The sequence below is a fragment of the Lepus europaeus genome, chromosome 23 (genome assembly GCF_033115175.1).
Source record: "Lepus europaeus isolate LE1 chromosome 23, mLepTim1.pri, whole genome shotgun sequence".
Taxonomy (NCBI): domain Eukaryota; kingdom Metazoa; phylum Chordata; class Mammalia; order Lagomorpha; family Leporidae; genus Lepus; species Lepus europaeus.
The window spans coordinates 12,239,068-12,255,344 of record NC_084849.1 but is presented as its reverse complement, the minus strand read 5'-3'; the positions used below and the strand labels follow the sequence as shown (position 1 = coordinate 12,255,344).

Sequence of the window (16,277 nt, the reverse complement as noted above, 5' to 3'; positions counted from 1 at the left end):
ACAAATCATTTTACAGCACATGTAAAATAATGGGAAAAGAGAAGGGAGTTAATAATCTTGTTGAATTTTGTACTCCTATGGTGAAAGAAGGTTTCATTAATAATAATTTTTGGATACAAAGAATTGAGTATATAGAATGAGTTTGCTTAATCCATATCTCTTCTGTTTACCAAAGAAGTATACCAGCTACCTGTGAGCTCTCAAGGAGGTGGCAGTGGTATTCCATATGGACACCAGTTCTGTCTCCTGCAGTTCTGATCCAGCTCCCTGCTGATGAGCCCAGGAAGGCAGCAGAAGATGGTCCAAATCCTTGGGCCCCTGCCACCCTGCAAGAGATGAGGAAGAAGCTCCTGGCTTCTGATAGGCCTAGCTATGGCATTTATGGCCATCCGGGGAATGAACCAACAGATATTCTCTTTCTCTCTCCCTCTTCCTCTCCCCTTCTCTTCCCTTCTCTATAACTCTACTTTTCAAATAAATAAATAAAATTTTTCTTAAAGGAGGTGACACTGGGCATGGTCCGAAGCAGCCTTTGTGTACTGAGCTTTATAGTTGAATGTATGTGTCTCTCTCAACATTTGCTACATTTGCTATTGTAACCTATCAGCTAAAAAATAATTACTATGTCACTTTGGTTGGTGGCTCAAATAGCAAAAATATGCTGTTTCTTAATCAAAGGTGATTACAGTTTTTTCCTTTCTGTAAATGTGCTTGTTGTGTAACGAGAGTGCATTAGTCTCAGCCTGATGTACGAAATGAAAGGCAGCAAGAAGCAGCACCATTGTTATCACTCCAGGCGTGTCTAATGAATCGTGTTTCCATGTTCTCTCGGTCACGCCAAAGAGTGCCCTCAGCCAGGGCTAAGCCTCCTGTAAAATGCTCTTTAAGATTGTGGTAGCAAGAGCAGAAATGCTAGTGGGGGTGGGGATAGAATACCAAAGAGACAGCTGCATTTCATACAGTTACAGCTGCAAGGATTACTCACTGTAATAGCAGTGACAGACAACTGTTTGAGCTTTAGTGCAAAGGCAATTTGGGGACTTGCCCTGTCAGAATTTTAGTAGAAGGCTGGCGTGTGTGTGCGTGTGTGTGTGTGTACATACAAACGTTTCAGATCAGATTATGCCTGAATGAATGGTGGAAATAATTTTTAAATTTTTACTCCTCACTTGTGCCAGTGTTGAAATCAGTGGTTGAGTCATCTTAAGTAAAATCATTATCCTCTAGGAAGTTTGTAAAATATTTATTTGTAGCATTAATAGATTTAAGTGCCAATGCTATATCTGAATCACGTTTGGGTTTCCTTCTCAAAATTTGTATTGTGATGGTTCCTGTTCTAAGACAGTGCTGATCTTTGTGGTTTCTGAGCCTGTGTTTTTTTTTTTTTTTTAGTCCAAGTATATAGCTGTTTAATGAGTAACAAAAGCCTTATTTTCAAAATGTGTTTTGAATACGTGTGTTTGTGAAAGGAATACACGTCTGTAGAAGACGTCTGGAGATTACATGAAGAACTAAATAAGATTTCATTATTCCAACCAAAGATAACCATTCATTTTGATGATTGTCCTCCTGGACTGTTGTTTATGAATTTTAGAGCATATATTGAGAGTGTATTAAAAGATTTAAAAGGTAAAACAATAATAATTAAAAATCTTCCAAAGGAATAGCAAATGGGGGAGCTTTGGTGTTTAGAAGTTAACAGCAGCCATTGTAAAAATTTCTTTTTCAATATGCAGCTATTAAAATACCATTGAAGCCCATTTTCTGTAGTAATTATCTTTTGAAGATCTTGTGCAATTTATCTAGAAGTTTAGTTCTATGGTCTCCTTCAATGTAAAGGTTACTGGCTTTACATGGAGTCCTGTGATCCATTGAAATGCTAACTTGGGTCATGTCTTCACTGCTACAGTGCTGTGTAGGAGCTGTCATTAAAATTCTGGTGATTGGGCAACTTGCAGAGAACCCGTGCTGCTCGAGATTCTTTAGGAAGACATTACACTGTTACAATTTTGCATCACAACTATGCTTCTGTCTCCCGAGTACTATCAATATTTGTATAATCATTTAACTTGCAATTAGATCAGAACAAATGGAGCATTTTGATATATGCCTTCTGTTATTCTTTTTCCCCCTGTATCTTATTTGATTGAAGAATTGATATTGGAAATTTAAAATCCATTTCCAACATATATTGTTAAATGAAATCAAATACTCTACATCCACATGCAATTTAAAAAAATCAGAGCTCTAAGTGGGTAGAATTTGATATAGGTAGAGTCCATTTAGTTATTAATGACTTCAGATACAGATTTTACAAGGCAATCAATGGCAGCATAACTGTGATCAATCAATGGTATTGTATGTAATTGGATTTTTATGGGTACAATGTTGTATTTCAGAATTAATATAGCATGCTACTTTTTGTAACTTAATTTTTTAAAAGATTTATTTGTTTATTTATTTGGAAAGTCAAAGTTACACAGAGAGAAGGAGAGGCAGAGAGAGAGAAGTCTTCCATCGCTGGTTCACTCCCCAATTGGCTTCCACAGCCTGAGTTGTGCCAATCCAAAGCCAGCAACCAGGAGCTTCTTCTGGGTCTCCCATTCTGGTGCAGGGGCCCAAGGACTTGGGCCATCCTCCACTGCTTTCCCAGGCTATAGCAGAGAGCTGGATCGGAAGTGGAGCAGCAGGGACTGGAACCGGCAGCCATATGGGATGCCACCACTATAGGCAGCGGCTTTACCTGCTCCCTTAATTTTTTTGTAAATCAGTTTTTCAGAAAACTAGATACTTCAAAATTCTATACATATTTATCTTTAAAGTATTCTTTCATTTGATGTGATCCATAAAATTAAATTGATAAATGCTTTCTTATTGTAGTAGCTCCTTGGTATAGATCTTAAGAAGTAAATTCTTAATTAAAAACATTTTTAAGCAACTACAGTGTTTTTTGTATTGAACTTAAAGGTTGAAAACAAAGACAGTGGGAAAATTTAAAGCCTGGATTCAGAGCTGTGCTATCTTTAGCAGTTTGTCACTGAAATCTAACTGGGGAACAGTCTCCTTGTTTCATTGGTCTTGTTTCAGTCTATTTCTGTTTCTATAGTTTCGAGCAAAATTTGATTCTCAATTTTAATGGCTGAATAAGGAGTGCTAGCCCCTAAAGTGCCCCTCCCCCTTGTAGTATTCGCAGTAGCCAATGTGCTTGCTGAACTCAATGTTCTGGATAATAGGTTTCATTAGTTTTGATGCCTGAGGTAAAAAAGCAGTAGGTGAGAGTAAGAAGTGTTTTTGATGTCTAGACGTTCATTTCAGCTGTTGCTGCAATATGATACATTAAAAGGAAATATGTATCATGGCTCAGAGGAAATGTGTATTCTTTGAAAGTAATTCTACTTTTAAACTGTGCAAGGCAGGGTGACCTGAATTCTAAAAGCATGAGCTTGGATTTCTTCAAGGTTTCACAATCTTTATGCTCCTCCCTACCCTATTCCAGTCTCCCTCCCCCTACTTTTTTCCTTCAAGTGAAGTATGTCAGTTTCATTTGTGGAATTTGAAGAGATATCTTTCCAAGATCTCTGCTGGGAAACACAAAATCATTGAAGTATACATTGCTTTGATAGTTTGCCGTATTGACTTTCCCCCCCAGAACCTTTTATATGGTTTTTCTTCTAAAGATACTCATTAATTCAGCAAGGAACCATGTTTTTAAAGTTGAAAGAAGTTATATTACAATTTGTGAGGATTTTGAAATAGTTGGGCATTAAGCAGTAATTATTTCTATTTAAAATTTTTTTTTTATAAAACACTGTCTCTTCAGCTAAAAGAATGTATATAGTACTTTTACAGTTTAAATATTTGATTATGAGGATTACTATATTTTAAAAGGTTAAATAATAGCAATTTAAACAATATTTGATTATAGTTTTTACAGTTAAAGTGAGGTAACTTTAGTGCCAAAATAGTTTTTCTTTGTAAATAGGCAGCTAGGCTAGTACTTAATTTTTCATTCTTAATCTGGTCATAGAAAAAAAAAATAACAACAGGAGAATGTGTAGTTCAAGAATTCTTTGTTTTGGTTGATTCTTGCCACTCTATTTTATGCACATATTAGGTCTCAGTTTTTTCTCACCTGAGGCCAACAAGGTTTTATAACATTTCCTCTATTATGCATTAATAAACTTATAAGTGTTGTCTATAGAGATGGAGTTCTTAGTACTTTATAGTCGAAAGAAGCATTAAGCATTTGGTTGAAACTGAGAAGATCAGAAGAATTAGAAGGGTCTCCTTCTGCCCTAAGACATAGGCATTATCCCCTGGAGAGGTACAAGTATTGTAAAGAGAAGGGTGCATTATCTGCAGCCCTTCTAAGAGACTTTGGCAGTTTTTCTTCTCAGTCTACCTTGAAAGGGAAACAGAGAACTAAGTGGGTCAGCTCATTTATAGAAACTTAAATTTGACTACTCCAACTGCCTCCTTCCCTTCCCCAAAGTACTTCCTGAAGAATCTCCATATCAAGCAAATAAACTATTTAAATTTTACCGTGTGCCTAGATATGGAACTGCCTCAGATGAATTAGTTTAGAAAGCTAAAATGTGGTTTTACCTGACTTTATCATGAGTTGCATAGATGCATTACAGAAGTAATTTCAGAATGTTTAGTTTTTGAAAATGTTACTTGCAATTATTTAGAAAACATTAAGGTCCAAATTTCGGAACCAAAAGGAAATATAACTTGAGTGTCACAAGTTGTCTTTGTAGCTAGTGCTGAAAGTTCTGACCTAGTCACCCTATGCAGGACTGTGGTATGCTGGGAAGAGGATGAGTGATAGTCACAAAATTCAGATTTCAGTTCCATTCATCCCACTAGTCCTCTTCATTGGATATAAGTAGATTTTAGGTGGAAGCTAATTTGAATAAAATTTAAAAGGGTTGTGTATGTAGTAACAGGTCAACTCAACATGTGTTTATGAATTCTGAGACATTCCAGATGCTGCAGCTATGAAAAGAAATTGCTTCCTCTTGATTTCTTTTAATGGAAAAATTGATCTTTATAAAACCAGATTAAAAAGTTTGATCCTTTAGACTGCTGACTATAGCTAAATGTGAATTCATACTTTAGACTTCTTAATTACATGGTCTCAGACAAGTTTCTTAACATTCTTAAGCATTTGTTTTCTCCTTCACAGAATGGAGATTAGAAAGAAATTTTTGTAATAGAGTTGCACACCAAGAAAACTGGGTGGACTAAAAGAATATTGAGGAATATTGAGTGTTTACAGAACTACAGCATTTTGAGAATCACCACTGTTGAAGTGGTGTGGTGAGAAAAGTGCTATCCACTATCGGGCACTGGATGCTACAGTGTTGTTGCTGCTTTCATGACCCAACCTGGATCTTGAAGCCTCTCTTTGTGGTGCTGACAAAAAGATCTCTCCATCACTCTTTTTTTCCTGGATCAGAGTCAAAGGTGTGGGCCAGGAATATCTTGTGGAGTTTGCAGCATATATATGTATATCCTTGTTGTCAGACTGTAGAAGACGGAAAAGTAAATCAGTCTCTTTTAGTTTCCATTAGGAGCGATCATCTTTGGCTCCTTGACAGTTCCCAGCCACCTAGGCATTAGGCAATGCTCAATGATAAGGAAGAAATCTGGTGCTGTGTGGCTAAAGTGCATGTCAGAATTCTTCACTATGTGTCCTACTATTGTGTTGACTAATCTCCTCAGCTGTCTCTTTCTATGATGATCTATATAGTGCTTGGTTCAAAACTTGGGATGCAGAATAAAATAATAAACTTTGTTTTCTGGATGGAGAAACAATTTTGATGATAACTTATCATTTTAAAGTATTAGACTTTCTTCTGAACATGAAATAGATAAGAAATGAAGGATGCTCTGGTTTATTTTTATTTTGACATAGATTTGCTTTTGATGGTAAATTAAAAGGGTCAGCAGGTTAATGTGTACCTTTACATTCATAGGCCACATTGATGTTATTTGTTAGAATGTTTAATCCATGGTCATAGTTGTCAGCTTACTGTAAATTATTGACTGTTCTCAAATCTTTAGTATAATATTTCTAATGTAGGAAATTTACATATTTTGTGGTACATTGGGTTAAGGCACTGCGTGGAACAAATGCATCTCATGTCCAAGTACCTGGTTGGAGTCTGGGCTGTTGTGTTTTCCATCCTGCTAATGCGTCTTGGAAGGCAGCAGAGTATATCTCAAGTACTTGAGCCTCTGCCACCCACATGGGAGACCAGGATGCAGCCAGTGCTCCTGGCTTCAGCCTGGCTCAGCCCTTACTGTTGAGGCCATCTGGGAAGTAAACCAGCTGATGGAAGGCACACTGCTCACACTTTCCCTCCTTCCTGCACCCTCCCACCCCCATCTCTCTGCCTTTCAAATAAAAAAAGTTTTTAAAAATTCGTGTGAAATAGAGACACTGTACATCTTTGTAGTTACTTCCCTTGACTTGTAACTTATAATTTTCTACTTTTAAGTCTTAGTTCATTTCCCTTAAACAAGAGCTTAATGTTGTAAGATTGATTTTACTTTGTGTTATTACATTCTTCCTGATTTTATATTCATTTTGTACCTAAACTTTATATTAATTTATATAATTTATAGTTATATGATCCATTTTGAGTTAATTTTAATCTCCTCCTTCATTAGTTGCAGCACCATTTGTTGAAAAGACTGTCTTTCTCCACTGAATCGCCTTGATACTTTTGTGGCTCTATTTCTGTACTGTGTCTATGCTGTTGTATTGTGTACATGTCTGTCCTTTCCCCAGTACAGTGCTGTCTCATCTATCCTTCCTTCATAGTAAGTCTGGAAATCAGGTAATGGAAGTCTTCCAGCTGTAGCCTTTTTTTAACCACATTGTTTAGGTTATTCTCATTCCTTTGCTTTTTCATATAAATATACTATAAAACCATGTTGCAGGGTTATTGATTGAAGTAGAATATATTGCATAATTGGTTTGGGAAGAATTGACATCTTAAATAGTAATGATTTTTCTAGTCTATGATCAGTTTATTTGTGTTATTTTATTTCTGCTGTCAGTAGTACAGTTTTTAGCATACAGATCTTGTATATATTTTGTAAAATTTATACCCAAGAGTTTCATGGTTTTTGCTGCTACTGTGAATGACACTTAAATTTTTCTAATTATTCATTCCAATGTATAGATGAATACTGGTTTGTGTCTATTTACCTTGTATTCTATGAATTAGCTAAATCTACACTTTAAGTTCTTGGAAAAAATCACTTTCAGTTCTTGGAAAATTTATTTTTTGCTGATTTTTGTTTTCAAGGAATTTTAAATAGTCATGTCTTAGAGACAGATTTATCTCTTCCACTCTACTTTTTATGCTTAGTACTGCTTTTTCTTGCCTTATTGTTCTGGATAGGATTTCAAGTGTAGTGTGCAATAGGAGAGGTAAGAGCAGACGTCTTTACCTTTCAGTTTTCTGCCATGATGTGCGATGTTAATTGTGGGTTTTCATAATAGCTGCCTTAATTTTTTGTTTGTTTTTTAAGAAAAAAAAAGTAAGATGTATTTTAAAATGATTGAAATAAGGATAAAATCATTGTGGTACTGTAAAACTGTGTCTGGCATTTGAGGACCATTTGAGGAAAAGTTCTGGTTGTTGTCTTAAAACTTTACTTTGCTATCATCTGGTAAGGCCAAAGTAACAGCATCATTAAAACTTAAAAAATAGTGCTGTCATTAGAAAGCACTTAGGTGTGAATACGTGATATTCTATAAGATTACTAATCTTGTTTCTTCAGTAAGTCAAGTGTATGTTTAAAAGCAGGTGAAAAAGAGACAGGCTATTCTAAATTAAAGGAGACAAGTTATATCTGGTAGATCTTGTTTAGATTCTTATTTCATGTGTACCAAAGTATTTAGAAGCAAGATTTGCTATAAAGTATATCAAGAAAAAATAAGGTAGCTGATGTAGATTACATAGTATTAACAATTTGGGTTATTATTAACTTCATGGGATATACCATTCTACTTCGAAGTACATTAAAAGATTTTGACTATAGGATTTTTTAAAAAAATGTGAACAGCTATTTTGAACTTGGCAAAAAAAAAAAAAATCTAGCTGACATCTTATATGAGCACTGGTTTGATACCTATTTGCTCTGCTTCTGGTCCAACTCCCTACCAGTGGACCTGGGAAAGCAATGGAAGATGACCCAAGTCCTTGGGCCCCTGTACCCACATGGGAGACCCGAATGAAGCTCCTGGCTTCAGCCTCGCTCAGCCTCAGCTGTTGCATCCATTTTGGGGAGTCAACCAGCAGATGAAAGAGTCTCTCTCTCTCTCTCTCTCTTTCTCTCTCTCTCTCTCTCTACCTTTCGAATAAAAATTAATCTTTAAAAACAAAAAAAGTGGGACACTTGCACAAAAGCTGTATCACTAGCACTTGTGATGTTGCAAAGGACTGCTGTTGTAGAAACCAGTGACAAAGTTGAGAATGGTTCAGATGAGTTGAATTTTGAACATTAATATAGGTTTAGGAACTCTGAACTAATTTATTTTGTGCATGTTATATAGCAATATATGAAAACCTGTCTCTGTCTGTAAAGGACCTCTTAAAAATTGGAAGTGATAAAAAGGATGTTTTAGTTTGTCACCTTCCATACCTGCTTCAGTGACTTATGAAAGAATGGTCAGTGAAACGCGTTAGGAAGCAGATTAATATGCAGTGCTGTTCTTTGTTGAGAACTTAGCTCTCGTTCATATTCAGGAAAAGCTGTACCCAAAAGAAATGTGTGTGAGTGCAAGAATATATGATACTTGCAGAGGACTGTAGAAAACTTTTGACTGTTTTGTTTTGAGTAGAGACTCTCTTTGCTAGCAGAAATGTGTTTACTGTACTTTTTTTAAATTCCTGGTAGTCATCAGTATAGTTTAGTATGTCAGGATTAGCCACATAGGCAGGACAATAGAAGTTATCTGCCATGCCAAGAAAAAAAGTACTTATTCAGGTTCATAATTTTAAAGTAATGTGATAAAGGACATGAATTATAAGCACTCTCTCGGATGCTTTGGGAAGAGGTGCAGAATACCTTTGAGGTACCTGTTGGTACCATAAGAGTCCGTAGAATGCATAGTAGATTTCACTTGTGTTTTAAATCTCTGTCCAAGTTTTGTCTGCTGAGTGTTTTTGTCAAGATAATAAACTAAACAAAGGAAATTTTCTTTGGCAAATGTTGTTTTCATCCTTTCAGTTCTTTTTTTCTCTCTTGCATTGAATTAATATAATTTAAAAGGAAACTGTCTCCTCTAGAGCAGTTTATATCTGTTTATATATTTATGAGATGAAAGATTTTTAGGACTACATGGGGCATTGGTAGTCTGTTAGAATCTGTTGGTGTTAGAGAACTCGGGCTCAGTGTTATACTTCACAGCCAAATATGTTATTTATCAGAATACCAAACCTTATCCAAATTATCTGAATTCAGGAAATAAATTTGATGTTATACTAAGATTTAACTTTTCTGACAATCTTCCTAAAGTCATATCTTTAAAGGCCTGTCTGAATATGACCCTCAAAACATTTAAAGAAAAGTAACTGACACCTTTGGACATTTTTCCTCTTGATTTTCCCTTTGAAAGTATAGATCATATCTTTGTTACTATTTTGTAATATTCTTGCTTCCTTTCAGTAAAACTTTAATAAAATTAGTCTTGGTAGCACTATTAGATAGATAAATTTGAGAATATCAAATAATTTTTAAACTTTGAAGGAACAGATTGAAAAAACTTATGGGAGGGGAATTGCTTTGTGCTTCATGTTTCACATAGTTTTTTAAAAAACATTTTCTTTTGTATGTAACTATTTGATAACTTCTGGCAAATACTTTGTTGCAGTGTGAGATTGAGATTATTTAGATAATTTAAATTAACATATTAACTTTTCTTTAGAAAAATGCTTTAAAAGTTTCTTTATTTTTATTTGGATGTCCTTTTTACTGGTTCTTTTTTTTTCTTTTTTCTTTTTTTTTTTTTCAGTTGTGGAAGAAGGACTCTGGGAAAATGGCCTTTCCTATGAATGTAGGACGCTGCTCTTCAAAGCGATCCACAATCTGTTAGAAAGGTAAGAGAAGGAGCACATGGCAGAGTCCATGCTAGACATTTGGAAGGTCTCCACGTGCACGGATTTATTGTTAGTATAAAAATTACAATACATAAATCGCTTGCTTTTTCTGTTGATATAATTTCAAACTTAGAAGTTTCAGGAATAATACAGTGAACTCCCATCTGTCCCTGTCCCTCTTAATGTGGGTGTTTAAAATTTATTCCCCGGACTATTTGCAGACTCAAGATTGATGCTCATTTCTACCCCTAAGTATGTAGATGTGCATTTTTTAAGGACAAAGATATCCTTTCATATAAACCACAGTACAATTATGACAATTAAGAAATTCAAATGCCATTGTATAGTCTATAGTCCAGTTCAAATACTGCCAGTTGTCCTAATTATATCTTTTATACCTTAACTCCTTTAGAACTAATTATGATCACCCATTGTAGTTAATTTTCATGTTGCTTTAAATCCAGAACAGTTCTGTAGCCTCTTTAAAAAAAAAAAAAATTTGAAACACAGAGGGAAACACAGATAAACCCAGACAGACAGATTTCTCCGATCATCAGGGTCACTCCCCAAATGCCAAAACAGCCAGAACTGGACTAGACCAAATCCAGGAGCTGGGAGCTCAGTCTGGGTCTCTCCCATGTGGATGGTAGGGATACAACTACTTGAGCCATCACTTGCTATGTTGTAGAATGTTCATGATCCACAAACTGGGATTTGGAAGAGAATCAGAACTCAAACCCAGGGCACTTATATACAGGCATCCTAACCACTGCACCAAAAGCCAGCCATTTTTTTCTTTTTTGATGTTGACATTTTTGATAGAGCGAGGCCATATGTTGGCCTTTTAATTCAAGCTAGTTTTCTAATGGTTAGATTCAGGTTATACTTTTTAGTAGGGATCCATAGCAGTTATGTCACATTCTGCTCAGTGTATTATACCAGGAAGCATGTGATGTTGAGCCCAAATAATATTGGGGTTCACTTGCCTCCTGCACAGCAAGCCAAGCACTGACACTGGAGTGGAGGGGGAAAAGTATTTATTTGAGCAAGGAATCAGACAGATGTTGCTGAATTCCTGGACTCTTTGAAGGATTAGTGAATCTAACAGAGTTGGGATTGAACAATGCAGGATCCATTTGTGTATGAGTGTCTGGTTGGTCCAAGTGCTTAGCTGCCTTCCTTTGATTGGTCAGGAGTAGGGGGCCATGTGTTCTTTGAGAATGCTGTGATGGTGAGATGGACTCCAATCTGTTTGGAGTCTGGGGACATTGTTTGTTCAGGGTTCCTGTGAAGTGTCTCAAAATGAAGTCTAGTATTAAGATATTAACTAAGGAGGAGTTAATTGAATTCAGCCTCACATGATCTGGGTTCTTGTTGGGGCCAGCCTGACCCTTGCGCCATTCCTTTAATTGTAGTGAGTTATTCTTTAGTAAGGAGATGACTCATAATTATCAAAGTGGAGACACAGGGATTGCAAGCTAAGTAGAGCGACTGGGCTTGATAAAGTCTGCATCAAAGGCATTTGGGGTGTAGAAGGTGTTTGTTTTCAATGTCAGTGTCATTGTTAATGATAACATTTTTTGATCACTTGTTGGAGTGCTCTATCAGGGTTTTCACTGTAATTTAGCAAGTAATTTTTTAAAAAAAGGTTTATTTATTTATTTGAAAGAGTTACAGAGAGAGGTAGAGACAGAGAGATGATCTTCCATCAGCTGGTTCATTCCCCAGATGGCCACAATGGCTGGAGCTGAGCCGATCTGAAGCCAGGAGCCAGGAGCTTCTTCTGGGTCTCCCACATGGGTGCAAGGGCCCAAGGAGTTGGGCCAATTCTACTGTTATCCCAGGCCATAGCAGAGAGCTGGATGGGAAGAGGTGCAGCCGGGACAAAACCGGTGCCCATATGGGCTGCAGGCCAGTGTGTTAACCCACTGTGCTATAGCGCTGGCCCCTTAGCAAGTAATTTTTAGCTATGAGCTTTATCAATTCTATTTTGGTAATTAATAAGTAATTTGTGTTTGAATACAATGAGATTGTGTAATTTCCTATTTTGCATCAAATTTTCACCGACATATGTAAGCTGCTTTAGGTTAGTCCTTGCCTAAATCAGATATCACTATCATGGCTGTAATGGTAATTTTCAAATGCCACCATTTCTTCTACTTAAAACTAAAACAAATTTGAGCAAGACAGAGAGAGACATCTACTGATTCACTGCCCAGTGACTGCAATAGGTGGGCAGGGCCAGATTGAAGCCAGGAACTGGGAACCCAATCTGGGTCTCCCACTAAATGGCCAGGACCCAGCTATCTGAGCCATTACCTGCTGCCCCCCAGGAGGGTCTGGGCAGAGAGCTGGAGTAAAGGAGTAGAATTTCAGGTTCAGCCCGGGCATTCTGATATGTGATACAGGTGTCCCCGGCAGTGTCTTAACTGCTGCAGCTGAACGCCTGCCTCGCCTTCGTTTGTTAGTTCATGTTCTGTTGTAAGGAAGAGCATTTCATTTCCCCCATCTTCCCTCCTCTTTCTTTTTTTTTTTTTTTTCTTTTGCTAGCCTAGCTATCTAGCTGTCTTTCTCTAGATGTATCAATTTTGACTCAAGGATTCCTGTTTCACCCAGTGGATGATAATTTCTTATAATCGTTATCTGTTTTGATGTACAACTTCTTCCAGATTGGACCAGAGCAAACTGCTCATGATGGCTGCTATGTCCTTAATGCTGTATTCCTTTTGGTGTTTGAGCACCTCTTTACTGTCTGTCAAAATAGTCTGTTCCAGACTTGGAATAGGGATTTTAGGGTAGAAATAAATGATAAACAATGGGTTATTTAAGAACTTCTCTGAGAAAAGCTTTTCACTTTTTTCCCCCCTCAGTCTACATATTGTAATTTTGAGTCATCAAAACTTTAAGGACATTCCCATACCATTATATATCTTGTCAAGCCATTGGCAGGGGTGACAGCACTGCAGTATCACTGCTTAGGGTGCTTGAGTTATATAGTTGACAAGTCTCACTCATTCAGAGAGACTTTCTGATCACATTTCTGTACATCTCCTTCTGAACTTTAGTTGCAAATTCCGTGATCTGGAGTAGACCCGAAGGCCATCTGTTATTTAGGTAGAGTACCTATAGAAGCATTGTTTTGGTTGTAAGAGGTAGGCACTCTTCGGTATTCTGAATAGTCAGTAATTCTCTCCTATGACAGAACAAAACAAAACAAAAGTACATACAAATTTCTTTCAGGAAAATGTGGAAAATTTACATTTTCATAATCCTATGGCAGAAATAAAGTTCTTATGTCTGCACAGTAATTAATGCACCTTTAGACATAGTTCTTTTTATATAAAAATTCTAATGGTATATGAGGCAAATCATATATATACAAAAATTGTATCTCACTGTGTTATGATTTATTCCTTTGAGAATACTACTAATGATTTTGTAATAGAATATTTTTTCTTTTCAGTCTTGTATTTTAAATAGAATGTTTCTTTCCTTTGGGAGAAAAGAATAGCAGAAAAACTGGAAGACAAATTTATATAATTCATTTCTTCTGAGCTCATGAATTTAGAATTTGTGATGAAAATTGAGGTTCAAGTTAAGTTGGATTGTAAGAAAACTATCGCATGCAAAATAAAGTTTGGGATAGTTCTAAAGAGTATTGATGAATTAGACCTTGGTTTTGATCTCTGGGTCTGCTACTTGGGTAGTTATTTCGACTTCATTAAACCTTAGCTTGCAGCCTATAAATTAAGTATAGCATAAACCTTGAGTTTTTGTTAAAGGACATGCATAATGTGTGCCACGTAATGCCTGATATACTGCTAATGACAATAACATGGAACCCAGAATTGTGGTTATGGAGCGTATCATTCCAGGACTGTATCACATTCAGGGAGCTTTTGTTTCCTAAATGATTTTTCCTTAGTTTTTAAATTAATTAAACTTGTACAGTTGATTTGTTATTTAACTTTTTTTTTTTCATTTACTAACTTGAGAAACTCATTTAAAGCTAAATAAGAGTCACATGAGTCAATCTTTCAATCTTTTCTGAAGGCTGTGTTTGCTAGTGTATGATGAATAATGTCTTCACAGATATTACTATAAAAATTTCACTATCAAAATTAACAAATTTCACAGTAAATTTCATTTCTCATGGCTGTTGATTGGTGCTGAGGTAGTATTACATTAGTATTCTGTGGAATATTTTGTGTTCTAGAGTAATATGTCTTAAAATATTTTTATCTTTCATTTCTGTTATAACTCAGTTATTTATATGTATATGCTATATTATATATGCTTAACCTGGGTCATCTGTCCATTAAAAAATCCAAAAACAAAAAAAATTACAGGTTTGCTCAAGATCATTTTTCATAGAGAGATCAGATTGAAGCTAACATATTTGGCTTTAATTTTATATATCTTTCCAGAAGTCTTTGTCTTCACTGCTTAAGAGATGAGATGTTTTGGGTCTCAGCTCTGCCGAATAACCAGTTATGTGACATGGACCAGTGACTTAAGCTTGCTGAGCCCATGTTCCTTCAGCTAGAGCGTGGGGAAGGGCTTTTTGGCCCGCATCATACCTTCTCATTACAGCAGCTCAATACAACAGCTTAATTGCTCTTAGCAACTAAGAGAAGAATTGATGTCACTGTTTCCAGATTTGGACAGCATTAATTCTGGAATCCCATTCTGTCATTTCCATTTTGTGTGTCATTCATCCTCTTTTTGAATGCTTCTGGCTATGTGAGCACAGCTTCCCAAAGGAGTTCTTTTTATCTTCAGAAGTATTCAGTACTAGGCAGTCTTTCCTAAACTGGGCAGAAATCTGTCGTCTTGTAACTTTCACCTCTTCATCTTTATTCTTTGGCATCATAGATAACTCATCTAATACTTCTTCTGTGTAGCTCTCTGATTTCTTGGTCCAGCTAAATCTTTTCTTATTGTTTGTGTTGCTTATAATAGTGAATTCTCCACTTCTGCTTGTCAGCCTTCCAGATATCCCTTTTGTCAGTCCCATTCTCTTCATTTTGATTGTCACTTGCATACTTTAAGATATCATTTAAGTGTTTCATAAAGTATTGCATTGGCGTTTTCATCTATCAGATGAGGGTCACTTACACCACAGTAACAGAACACCTAGAAGATCTTAGTGGCTCACAATAATAGAGGCTTATTTCTTGCTCATGTTGCAGGCCCATGGTGAGCCACTGACTGCAGTGTTGTTAAATTTCCTCTTTCCGCCAAGACTTTTGCAGATGGGGCAGCCTCTGTCTAATACTTCTTGACTCCTGCTGGAGACAAAGAATGGTGGCAAACACTTGGTACCCATTGACACTACTGTTTAGAAGTGGCATGTGCCACTGTGGTCACATTTCATTGGAAAAGACTTTTACTACAGAATGTAAATTGGTGACAATTCTCTATCAACAGTAGATACCAAAGTTACACTTTGGGACAGGCAGGGATAGCATATGTTTGGAAAAATAATTCATCTGCCATACTTTTTAAAAAAACGTTTATTTATTTGAAAGGCATATAGTGGCATAGAAAGAGAAGGTTGGGGCAGAGATCTTTTGTCTGCTGATTCACTCGCCAAATGGCTGCAATAGCTAGGTCTGGAGTAGACAGAATCCAGGAGCCAGGAGCTCCATTCTTGTCTCCCAGGTGGGTAGCAGGAGCCCAAGTACTTGGACCATCATCTGCTGTTTTTCCAGGCACAGTAGCAAGAATTTGGATGGGAAGCCAAGTAGCTGGGCCTTGAGCTGGTATTCTGATTTGGTGTGCTGGTATCACAGATGGTGGCTTAAATCACTCTACCACAATGCTGACCACTATCATAGCTCTTAAGTTGAGGTATTTTCTCCTTTTTATAATTTATCCTCTAAACAGCTTCAGTTATATTGCTGAAACCCAGAAGTTTCTCAAATGTAAGGATGGATATATTTATCCTATTTTTTTTTTTAAAGACTGAACCATATGGCTTTTTTTGATATTTTCTTCAATTGTGGTATGTCAGAGTTCTAGTATAAGGACCAGTGCTTGGTATAGTGGGTTAAGTTGCCATCTGCAGTGCCTATCGCTTGTGAGCGCTGATTAAAGTCTGGGCTGCTCTGCTTCCTATCCAGCTCCTTGCTGATGTGTCTGGGAAAGCAATGG

General features: G+C 36.6%; 1 protein-coding gene across 3 annotated transcripts in view; it reads left to right on the top strand.

The window, feature by feature from the left end:
• MED13L (mediator complex subunit 13L) overlaps positions 1 to 16,277 on the top strand; it is a 330,012-nt gene that overhangs the window by 164,110 nt on the left and 149,625 nt on the right. For 2 of the 3 annotated variants that reach the window (XM_062182537.1, XM_062182536.1), the window contains exon 3: positions 10,037 to 10,121. The exons of the other annotated variant lie outside the window; for it this stretch is intronic. In XM_062182537.1, the coding sequence (XP_062038521.1) occupies positions 10,037 to 10,121 (85 nt within the window). The remainder of the gene's footprint in view (positions 1 to 10,036; positions 10,122 to 16,277) is intronic. 3 annotated transcript variants of the gene reach the window in all.